General features: G+C 41.5%; 1 protein-coding gene across 1 annotated transcript in view; it reads left to right on the top strand.

Moving 5' to 3' along the window:
• The window catches only part of DUSP16 (dual specificity phosphatase 16), a 54,902-nt gene extending 42,534 nt beyond the window's left edge, over positions 1-12,368 (top strand). Inside the window, exons 7-9 of the mRNA XM_009283544.2 lie at positions 5,618-5,777; positions 6,476-6,599; positions 10,190-12,368. Coding sequence (XP_009281819.1) covers positions 5,618-5,777; positions 6,476-6,599; positions 10,190-11,366 — 1,461 coding nt within the window. The 3' untranslated portion in view covers positions 11,367-12,368. The remainder of the gene's footprint in view (positions 1-5,617; positions 5,778-6,475; positions 6,600-10,189) is intronic.
• Positions 12,369-12,404: the final 36 nt, after the last annotated feature.

Below are 12,404 nucleotides of genomic sequence, written 5' to 3'. Positions count from 1 at the left end.
TCCCGTGGGAGGGACCCCATGCTGGAGCAGGGGAAGAGTGTGAGGAGTCCTTCTGCTAAGGAGGAAGGAGCGACAGAGACAACGTGTGATGAACTGACCAAAACCCCCATTCCCCGTCCCCCTGCGCTGCTCGGGGGAAGGAGGAGGTAGAGAACTTGGGAGTAAAGTTGAGCCTGGGAAGAAGGGAGGGGTGGGGGGAAGGTGTTTTAAGACTTGGTTTTGTTTCTCATTACCCTACTCTGATTAGATTGGTAATAAATCAAATTAATTTCTCGAGTCTGTTTTGCCCGTGACGGTAATTGGTTAGTGATCTCCCTGTCCTTATCTCGACCCACAAGCCTTTCATCATATTTTTCTTCCCCTGTCCAGTTGAGGAGGGGACGTGATAGAGCGGCTTGGTGGGCACCTGGCGTCTAGCCAAGGTCAACCCACCACAACAGGAAGAGCTTAGACCTGGTGCTGGCTCTCTTGCCTGTTAATCTACAATCTTGATATTATTTTGGCATGTGTCCATCAGACATCAGGAAGCACTGCAGATGCTTTAGAATTAATGTAGGACCCCAGGAGTTTGTCAGATTTGTACTTCCTCACATATTCTGGGGAGTTATGATCAACAATTGCTGTGTTTCCCACTTTTTACGGAGAATCACAAAAACGACAGCATACAATCCACAGAAAGTTCAGTAAGTTCTTATCACCTGGCGTTATCCTTGACAGTCAGTCTTACAGAAATTCTTCCATCGATGACTATGGTACCTCTTAGGTTTCTTACCCATTTTAGGACAAATACATATCTTATGATTTCAGATCTGCGTGTTGCTTATACCTTTTTCCTCTTACTTTGAAGAAATAGTAGGCAGTGCTTTATTCCAAGCATGTCACTTGTTCGCTGCACTGAAGTAGACCTTAGTGTCTTGGTAGCTTATCTTACCTCTTCAGTTTTGGTGACTGCCTGTGGAAAATCTGAAACGGCTTCCGTATTTAATATTGGTACCTTTACTAACCTGAAGAAGTGTGGGAACAAAGTAAGATTTCTGCCTCTTAGTTTTCCCAACTATTGGCAACTCCCAGTTTCCTGGGTTTAATCAGTTTCTTGATTGAACTCAAAGTTAGCGGTAGCTAAAGATCAGCATGCTAGAAACACAATCGGCAGATCTCTGCTGCTTGCTTTGCTTCTGGGGAAGCCTGGATCCTATGCAGGGGTGTTGGGGGAGAGCAAGGAGGATGTCTCTGACTACACTGAGTGCCCAGAAATACCAGTACATGGTAAGAAAGCTGGGAAGCGAGGAACGTTCAAAAGGGGAGGGTGAAAGACAAAAACCAGGGATAAGGAGCAAAGTTCTGTCTCTGTTAGAACAGTCTATTGAGCTGATAAGTGGTTCCATTTGCATGCTCTGGTTTAATGGCCTTGCTGGTTTGTTGGCTACTGGGGACAAGAAATCAGCCTTCTGTTAAGATTAGAATAGGTTTTTTTAATTCAAGTCCAGATTTTTTAAAAATAATTTTCTGAAAAATTCTAGTAAGATTCCCAAAACCATTAAGATGTAGTTGTACACGTTGACCTTATTTTTGCCTTCAAATGCTATCTGTGAGTTCCCCTGATTTCTTCCATTGACCAGACATATTGATTTCTCTAAAATTTAAATATCTGCAAAAAGAACTCTTAATCTGCACTGCTGTTCAACCTGACTATTTAAAGATGTGACTTTTCAACATGTTTTATCAAGATGAGCTTATCTTTTCAGGATCTTTCTAAGTTTATCTCTGAGTGCACGGGTAGGGAAATGTTTGTCTTGTTGCAGGACAATCTGTATTCATGACCTTTTAAGAATACTAATGCTATTTGCCATTCATACCTCTGCTGTTAACACTTCATTTGTGAAAGATATGCAAACACAAATGCTTGGTTTGTGTCCTTTAGCAAAATTAATGATTAATGAGCAGAAAAGTCTCAGAAGATTCTTTATATTTTTGCTTTACAGATTTCTTTCTAAATGCTTAATTCTGAAAATGTTCATAATTTTTTTTTCCAGGGTTGAAATACTAAAAATCTTGTAAAAGTTCTTACCTGGCACTTCCACATGTTCTTTAGTAATTTGGTGATCAGTGCTGCTGCTTTACCTAAATGCACATATTTACAAAATGCGAACTTTTTTCACGATTAACAGCTTTACTTTGGCTAACAGAAAAGTTAATTTCACTTTTTGGGTCTCAGTGTGATATATTGGTGGCATCGCCAAGAGGATACATATTTTGACAGGAGACCTTTGTTGATCTTTGTGAAAGAAAGACAAACTAAATTCTAACCTACACAGGACAGGAGTGACAGTGTTCTTTCTGAAAGTTAGTATAACAGAGAAAAATTCATGTTGTGGTTATGGGCCTGAATGAGCCTCCTACTTAGATCTCGTGTTTTGTACCAGCATTTAAACTGTAAAACTTTCTGCTTTGCTACTTACATAACTATTCTCTTTCTTTTCTTCCAGACCTGGATTTTATTTCCTGGAACAAAATAACATTTTAGGGTGCCATTAATTTTCAGATTAAACGAGTCATAAAAAAGCTGACAAAAGAGCATTTACCTTCTTTTCACGAAGTTGTTAGTATTAGGATTTCTGGATCTTCCTCCCACCCTAATTCACTTCTTCCTCTTGGGTGCCTTACAATGAAGGCACTGTTACGGTTATTATATTGGAGCATGTTGCACAGGGAATGATTGATACTTTAGAACAGAAGGAAGCATAACTTCTTTCTTTAGCCTTAGTCTCAAAGACAAGCACTAACACGTTTTTGGGTGCTTTTTTGGCTCAAAGATTTCAGTCTTGGCATCTGCAGCCTTCTCGTTCCCGTTTGAATAATCAATTCCACATCAAAACCTTGCATAACTGTGGAATCGTGATGGCTGGACTGTGCGGCCCACCAGCGCTTATGCTTTAAAAGAAATAATAAGGTTTTCTATTCTTCTTCTAAATTCATCAGCCTCCCCTTAGCTATATTCTGAACAAACATGCATCATGGCAGTCCATTTGTTAGTGATACCTTCATCGCCTCCCTCCTTTATACATGATAATGTTCATGACCCTGCAGGTACTTTTGTACCTGCTATTCCAGTTGGTCCTTGCTCACCTTGAAGCAGCGACAACAGCAGGTGAGGTGGTTTGGGGGCAGTATTTCAACGTAGTGCTCTAAAGCAGATACTTATTTTACGGAAGTTGATGCTGAAGAGCTTGGGATCCTAGAAGGGGAAAGCTGTGTAGCCCAGGACAGTGAGGCAGGAGATGCTGGGGACTGGGAATCTCCCTTGCACACGTGAGATACCGCAGGTCTAGCGATAGCTAGTCCCCTGTGCCAAGAACCCCATTCCCAATACCTTTCCTCTCTGGATAATTTCAAATATTCCCCTACTTCCTTACAGCGCTCCTGCTAAACTTTTAGGTCTATCGGTGTGTGAGAGCTAAATATAGTAAAGGCAGGTACGACAGAGTAGGCTATGAAAGGCATGCAGGGCTGAAGGGAGCTTGCTGGTTGAGTTGGGGAGACGTGAAGGAAGGGAGAGGGGGAAATCAGTGACATATTGGAATTTGTTGTCATTGATGAGAAGCTGAGCTTTACTGGGAGCGTGACCTAGCAGGGTAAGAAGCAGTAAGGCTGAGAACTTATTTTGACACATCCAGCCCTTTTCTTTTTTTCTTTTTTTTCTTTTTTTTTTTTTTTTTTTGACCATTGCTGCAAATTATATTTCTGATGATTGCTTTGCAAGTAACTGGTCATCTCCTGTTCCCCTTGGATGGGTATGTTTATGATATAATGTATGTTCATTAGTTTAAGGTGCCCACACCTTCAGGCACCTCTGAATGTGCTGATGTGAGGGACTTTGGGTGAAAGTTTGGAGGAGCTGCTCGTTTTGCTCCAGGCAACAAAATTCAGCTTGCTAGCAGAGATTCGTGTAAATTCCCTGTTTAAAATGCAGCCAGTTGCAGTTGTATACGCTTCCCTCTGTAAATGACTGAGGTAGATTCCCTTCTTCTCTGCAGTCCTTTGTTCTCACTGAACGTTTAATCTATGCATGCGTATACGTGTGTCTGTGAGTATTCATCCCTTCTACATACACACTGTAACATGCATGTGGTGTACCTGTATACGAAATATCACACATTATTTAAACTGCTCTGATTCGAACTAGAGTGAGTTCTGGCTCTTCAGCTAAATAGCTATATCCCTGTTTCTCTTCACCAAAACATCTTTATGCTTGCAGAAAAAATACATATGGGGAAGAAGCAACCGTTTGGCTTCATGGCTGTATTTTCATACTGGTAGTCCTCCAGTTGAAACCTGCAGTGTAAGAATTCTTTCTTGCCATTGCTCCCGTGGATTGACATAACTTTTCTTTTTTATATAATTGCTATAAAAGCAACAGGATTAAAATCGGATTTTTTTTGGCTTTTTTTCTGTTTCAGTTTAGTTTCAGACATTAGTTTTCATAGAAATCTGGCCAAAAGCTCCCCAATGTTTGTATTCAGTGCAACTACTGTCCAAGCATAGTATTGCATGTAACTTACTGCCAAATCATATCTGAACCAGAAAAGTTGTTTGATCAGTATTACTCCAACCTGCTTAATTGCTTTTCTGTGTCAAGATGCTTACTTGCAGGAGACTGGATGGTTTTGGTAGAGCCATCTCTAGTTATCTAGAACTTGTTTCACATGTTTTGGCACTAAGGTACCTACTGCATCAGATGCTACTTTGCACAACTCTAAATACAAAAAGTATGGCAAGGTGCAGAAAAGAGGTCTCTTTTGGGTTGGTTTTTTTTATTTGCAATCATGAAAATTGACTTATTTTAAAAGCCCAGTTGACTCTTATGCTTTGAATCTTTTTGTTGCTGTGATAATCTCTGAGATGCTGCAAGAGCACTAAAGACTGAAAACTGAAATATGAGCAACTAAATCGTAACCCACAAAGCGGAACTCCTGTAAAACTGCAGTTAGTGCTGTGTGAAAATGGTCTAATTCAAGGCCTTCAGCTCTTACTCAGCTCTTTATCTCAAGGTCTTGAGTGAGTTTTGCACGTTGCCTTAGAAACAAGGAAGTCCCAGACACTTTAAGAGGTGACTGCAGGAGGCAGCAGTTTCATTTCATATTTCTCATCAATATCTGTGGTGGGGCAACCTCAGTCTTAGATACGTGATCCAGAAAACATGTATTCGGGTCAGCAAACTACGTATGGGAAGTGCTTGGTTATGTTGTCAGCTTGCACTGTGAGAATTTAAACCAAAGTAGCAAACAATTCATTCTCTTGGGAGTGATGCTGCATAGTAGCAGAAGGTATTCTACCATTATTTCTGTTCTTTGTTAACTTTGTATGTGCTTTGCAGTCCATATGTTATTTGGACACACTGGATGACTCATTAAAAGATGTTTGAAGAATTAAAAGCTGAGGAAGTGCCTTTTTTTTTTTTCCCCCCCAAAAATAGAATGCCCCTAATACAGCTAGAGCAATTCCAGCATGAATTCCAGTTTGGGTTTTAGCTTTATGATGTGCTTTGGGTTCATAGTTTCTTTGTAATGTGCCAAAGGTACCATTTGACTTCTCGAGGCTTAATCTTTCTCTTTCCTAGGAGCTGATGCAGCAGAATGATATTGGCTACGTACTAAATGCCAGCAATACTTGTCCAAAGCCTGATTTTATTCCGGAATCCCATTTCCTGAGAGTGCCTGTGAACGACAGCTTTTGTGAGAAAATTTTACCTTGGTTGGATAAATCAGTCGATTTTATAGGTGAGAAGAAAATTTAAATTCTCTCTCTAGAACAGTTTCTGGATTCATTTGTGTGTGTCTGCCTTGCTGTTTTGGCTGGAGAAGACCTGAACGCTTTCTGGGTGGTATGAAAATACCCTAAGGATCTACGTACATGATCACCATTACTTTAGAAGCACAGAAGCAAAATAACGTACGGAGATTCTGCCCCTGTGTGTTCCAGCACTTATGGAACAAAGACACTTTTTAAGAGCACAGCTCTGCTTTCTGGCAACCTAGTAGATGCCTGATATATGCCTGCAGAGAGCGAATTAGAAAATGGGATATACAGATCCTGTCTTCAGCTTTGAGAAGTGAGCTAGCCAAATTTGAACCGGCCAAATTGTTCCATCATGAATGCTTGCTTTTTACTTGCATATAAAATTAGAAACAATCACCTTTCCCAGACATTTAAATAGGGTTGTTTATGTGCACGTTAAAATGCGGTATGCTGTAACTGCAGTATGTTTCCTGTGTGTAGTCGCATGCTTTTTCTATACTCAGTGCTATACAGTACTAGAGAAAATAAGTAACTTTTGTTTAAAGCTTCCATGAGATTTGCAATTAGCAGTTCATTTGGAAGTTTTGAACAATTTTACATAACATTACTTTCTTTGCGAACTTTTCATGGTGGTATAATGATGCTGAGTGTGACACTTGCCAATTTCTTTGCTATGCAGAAAAAGCAAAAGCATCAAATGGCTGTGTGTTAGTGCACTGTTTAGCTGGAATATCTCGCTCTGCCACAATTGCTATTGCATATATCATGAAGAGAATGGATATGTCCTTAGACGAAGCTTACAGGTAAGGAGAAAACTTCCCTTCATATTAATTCTTCTGCCTGTTGGCTTGTTTTTCAGGTGAAGAATAAAAGGTTATATGACCAAGGGTAGAAGCAGACATGTTATTTCATCCGGTAGTTCACTAGCCTCTGCACACTCCGGTTTTAAAAGTAGGCTTCCTCCATAAACAAATTAGTGGTGTTGTGTAGACATCACACACCTAATACTAATTCCCCACCTGCAAAATGCTGGTGTTGGTCTTTGCTCTGAGTAGGCAAATACATGGAATTTAAACTGCTTATTAAATGTGTGTGTATGTACATACATATACACACACAGCTATAGCACGCATAAAACAATATCTTGCAAGTCAGAGAGAGAATGGAGTGGATAGAGTTAAGGAAAGAGAACTGAGGATATTTATAATCACGCTTATGACACATGCTAGGCTGGAGCTGTTGATTTCAGTTTGGTATTTGGTAATGCTCTCGAAGAACTGCCTGCAGGTGAAATGTCTAGGAATTAAGAAAGCTTCTTTGTTGCTATTAAACTCAACCGGAAAGTATTGGTTCTTTGTGGGAATTTTGAATTTTTGTGGGACCACCTTCCCACCCCCACCCCCCCTTTTTTCAAATCCCACATTTCTGTACTTCGATTGTGAACACTTCACTAGATTCCAGGTGGCTTTTGCAGTTTATCCCACGTTTCTGTACTTCGATTGTGAACACTTCACTAGATTCCAGGTGGCTTGGTTGCAGTTTACCATGACTTCTCTATTTCATTGAACAACCTGCTTTGTTGTGTTGTACAGAAAATGATGGTTTTCTTTTTGATGGGCTTTATATGCTAGTTGGCACAGCTGACGCATCGCTATAACGTGAACATTTGATATTCCCTTGTGGAGCGTGATTTCCATGGGGCATTTTCTTTTAAGCTGATGAACATAATTATGTATGCAGCGAAAAAAGTGCATGTGAGAGGTGCCTGAACTACAACCATCTCCCCTTGCCTTTAGAAATTTTCCACCGTTTCTTACTAGAGTCTGCTGACAGTTCAGTGTTGTGCAGTAATTTCAACATGTATGGTGAAACAGGTTTGGTTAAGAGGCATAGATGAAAACTCACAGTTATACAGGTATAGATAATACGGATGAATTAGTGGATGTGGATGGATACTGTGCAAGTTATGAGCTTGATTCACTAAAAAAACCTGTCTGGTCTCAGGCTGTAGTGGTCTGGAGGTTAAGCTGTAGAGTACCAAACACTTCTAAAATGCACATGCTTCAGGGAACTTCTAAAGTGCTGCTTCTAAATTCCTCTGGGAAATCTCTGCATTAAATTCTAGTTTGTTTCTTAACTAGAAGCGTCAATTGAGTGCAAAGGATTAATCATCCTAGGCCTTTTTTTACTTTGCACTGTTAATACCGAACAGCTACTGTGAAATACAGATTATGTTTTGCTATATTTCCTTTGATACGGCTTAGTGAGAACAGTCTGCAGCACATTTCACTCATTGGTTTGGGATCTCTTGTTGGCAAAGCTTGAAAGAAAAATACTTTTCTCTGAGTTAATGAAAGTCATTAGATAAAACATTCATCTGACACTATTACAAAAATAAAAAGGTGACACTGTTACTTGAAGTGAAAGATCTGAGGAAAGAAATGTTTTTAATCTTTTCTTTTGTATAATGGAAAATCCAAGGGAAACAAACATAAAAATTAAATGTTATGCATGTTTTCCAATTGGAAAAAAGAGTGTGCATTTTGAAATGAGAAAGTTTGCAAAGCCTTAAAACTTGTTGGGGGGAATCCAGCAGACTTTCTTTGAACCCTTTTCATTTTTTAAAAAGCTAGTTTTAAATTTAGGACTGCCCAATATTTTGGGGTGAGACGAGGAGAAAGTGGAAGGGAGAGGCTACCGGAACACAGGCCAGAAATTGCAGTGTTGTCCAGAAGGATCTTGCTTTAAACAACAAATCCAATAACAAGTACAACTAGCTTTGACTGGAAAAGAATGAATTAAGACTAATGAATTCTTGTGAGTGAATTGCTTACAGTGGAATAAAAGCCCCCAGGTTCAATGCTAGGAGATCGACCTAAAAGATCTCTTCTGAGATGACTTTTACTAGTTTTCTCCATTTGCCAGTGTTGGCACTTCATGGTGGAAGTTTCCACTATCACTTTGCGCAATCTGATCTTCCAGGTCATCATGTCAGCTCCACTATTCCTGCTATTGATTGTTGTTTGGCAACTTAAAAAAAAAATAAAATGCAAGTTTTGTTTGGTATTTTTCATGTGCTTGCTTGCATTTGTGCTAGTGTATGCATATATGCACAAGTACACCTTCGAATTTTTTTCATGCTGTTTTTAATGACTGGACACTCACCTTCTGTACACATCCCCAGAGAGATTTTTTTGCTTCTAATAATAATTAATTTTCCCAGTGATACGTTATATGTGTGTTTGTACTAGATTTAGCTCTTCAAGGTTTCTTCCCTTGTTAGTTCCCTTGTCATCTGGTACCTTCACAGTTCCAGGAATGCTTTTTTTAAAAAAAAAAAGAGGAGGAAGGATTTGGGCAGCTTTCTGTTTTACAGCCTGTAAAAAGCAAAGAGTACTTATTTAGCTATATTGCAAATCAGACAGGTAGGAAGTATTGCTTTTGTATTTAACTTTGAAGTATATAACGTGACTTCTAATACTTAAGTCTTTCATACATTTAGAGTCCTGGTTCAGGAAAACATTTTAAGTATGCATTGCACCTCGTCCATATTCAACCGAGTATGTAAGTGCATGCTTAGATTGGCACGTGTATGCGAGTCAGGCTGCTTCCTACAGGACTCGAAAATAGGTTAACTCTTCCAGTGATTTGGTAATACTGTTGCCCTTTACTGCTGAACACCTACAGAGCTGGAGAGAATGTTTTTGTTTTAATGCTGCGTTTGCTCTTTTCTGGTTTTGTTTTTGATGATCGTATCAGTGGTCAGTAATACCAGTGGTCAGTAATATCAGTATATGGTAGAAATCACTGGCATTTGCTGTATAAGGTCAGCATCTATCAGAGCTCTGCGTCTTCCCTGATACAGATAAACAGGGTAGGAAGCACTCACTGCAATAACAACAGCATGAGAGAGGTGAAAGGAACACGGGGTTTCATCCCTTTGAATAGTGGGGAAGGTGGTCTGCTTTCTGCAGTGCAGGGGAGGCTGAGGTCTCTTGGCTAGACCTCTGATGCTGTTCATGCAGAACTTGAGGAGCTCTTAACTCTGATCAGAAACCAAGGTAGCAGAGATCCCACTGGTGAAGTAAAATAAAGAAAATGATTCCCTCAAACCTTGTTGTGGACATCATAAAGAGGTAAAAAGAATGCTTCCTTTTACCTTTTTTTAGCCACCTACAGAGAGAATTGAGAGCATCCAGCATTATCTGGCTTAAAAGCTGCCTTTTTTTTTTTTCCACATCCATGTTTCCTGTGCTTGACTGAACCTCAGTCCAGGCATCCTGACAAGTTAAGGTTAGGCTGTTGGCATTCGCAACAATCGCTCTAGGGTTATCTCAGGTCTGAGCAGCAGGTCCTTAAATTAATTCTTGTTTTGTTTGTCCCCTCTTTCCAGATTTGTGAAAGAAAAAAGGCCAACCATTTCTCCCAACTTCAACTTTCTGGGCCAGCTTTTGGACTTTGAGAAAAAGATCAAGAACCAGAGTGGTCAGCCTGCACATATTAGTAAGCTGAAACTTCTGCATTTGGAAAAAAGCAGCGAGCACGTGCTGGTCCCAGAAGGTGGGCAGAGCAGCCTCTCCACTAACCAGCTCTGCATTACTGCTACCTCCGAGATCGTGGAACAGAAGCCGACGGACTGCGGCAGTGCACCATGCGGGCACTTGTCCCCTCTGGAAGATGGCCCACTGGTACAGGGCATAAACGGACTGCACGTCTCCCTAGATAAGGTGGAGGACAGCAACCGGCTGAAGCGCTCCTTTTCTTTGGATATCAAATCTGTATCCTACTCGGCAAGTAACAACTGTGTGACTGCATCGGTTCAGGGCTTTGCCTCCTCCGAAGACACCCTGGAATACTACAAACACGCGACTGCTTTAGAGGGCAGCAGCAAGTTGTGTCAGTTCTCCCCTGTCCAGGAGGTCTCGGAGCAGACCCCAGAAACCAGCCCTGACAAAGAGGAAGCAAACCCTCCCAAGAAACCCCAGAACACCTGGCAGCTGGATAGCCAGAGCAAACGGCAACACCTGGGGAGAGCCAGCAGCAGTGCCACCACTCAGCGGTCACTCCTGTACCCCCTCCACCGGAGCGGGAGCATGGAAGACAACTACCGAACAAACTTCTTGTTTGGTCTCTCCACCAGCCAGCAGCATTTGGCGAAGTCTGCTGCTGGGCTGGGCCTCAAAGGCTGGCACTCGGACATCTTGGCTCCTCAGACATCGGCTACGTCCCTTACCAACAGCTGGTATTTTGCAACTGAGTCCTCACATTTCTACTCTGCCTCCGCCATCTATGGGAACAGCGCTGCTTACTCTGCCTACAGCTGTAGTCAGCTGCCCACAGGCTGTGACCAAGCCTGTGCTGTGCGCAGGAGGCCAAAGCAGGGTGATCGAGGTGACTCCAGGCGCAGCTGGCATGAGGAAAGCTCTTTTGAAAAGCAGTTTAAGCGCAGAAGCTGCCAGATGGAGTTTGGGGAGAGCATCATGTCAGACAACAGATCCAGAGAAGAACTGGGGAAAGTAGGCAGTCAGTCGAGCTTTTCAGGCAGCATGGAAATCATTGAAGTGTCTTGAGGGGCAGCAAGCTTGTGTGACTCTATTGGAGCTGCTTCCTCCTCCAGGCCGCTCCCCCAGCATTTGAGAGGTCCCTGTAAATCTGAAAAGAACGAACTTTGTGCAAAAAGGTGGGGGGGAAGGGAAGAAATGTGAGGCTTCAGTGTGAACACAGTGAGTAGATTAATACAGCACAGAAATGACAAGTGAGCATCTGCCTGAGGAGATCGAGTGTACCGCTCGGTTTTTCTCCTCCCCTTCCCTGGAGAAGGGCAGAACATTTCAAAGATCTTTCCCTGACAGAGGAAGCAATTATATGCAATGGATTGCACATCCTTTCAGTGGTTTTTAAAAAGGAAGCTCTCTTGGTATCAAACCCTTTCTCTGGTTCCACTGAAACACGCTCCTACCCATCGAAGCTAGTTTTGTTCTCCCCTCCTTGCGCCCCTCGTCTTCACCAGTGCACCTTAGCCCTGACACTGAGCCAACCTCTGGAGGGAGACCTTTTTCCCGTAAGAAGGGAGACCGGGAGCGATTCCAAAGGATGTAGGGACTGGTTACAGCAAGGCTGGTCTGAACACACAGTTCAGACAAATGTAAATACTGGTGTAACTATTGTTCTAATGGATAGGCTTTAGGCGATTCGCTAGAGAGCTGCTTCAGAGAAAAAAACCCCAGTACCTCAAAAATATAAAAATAAACTAGGGCTTTATGGCTGCCAGATGCTGGTAGTCAGTTCATAAGCAATGTGAACAAGTAACGATTAGCCACATTTGATTATTTTTTTTTTTTTAAAGCTGTCTACGCACAAGTGTTTCAGTTGGCTCAGCAGCAGTTCTTAAAAAGACAAATGAACCATACTTATGACTGTTTCCCCCAGTCTTTTGAACATAAAATAAGCAGTATTTGTATTTTTTTATATTAAGCTGGCTTCTGGGAGAGGGGTAGCTGCTTTGGCTTCTAAGCTATAATCGAGTGGTTAATACTTAGGGTTACGCAAGAGAAGTGTGGCTGGTACAGATCCACAACAACCCTTTTTTTCCCATTGACAAATTAATA

The sequence above is a fragment of the Aptenodytes forsteri genome, unplaced genomic scaffold, assembly GCF_000699145.1.
Source record: "Aptenodytes forsteri isolate BGI_AS27 unplaced genomic scaffold, ASM69914v1 Scaffold486, whole genome shotgun sequence".
Classification (NCBI taxonomy): Eukaryota; Metazoa; Chordata; class Aves; order Sphenisciformes; family Spheniscidae; genus Aptenodytes; species Aptenodytes forsteri.
Note: the sequence above shows the minus strand (reverse complement) of the source record. Positions and strands in the feature narration are given on the sequence as shown.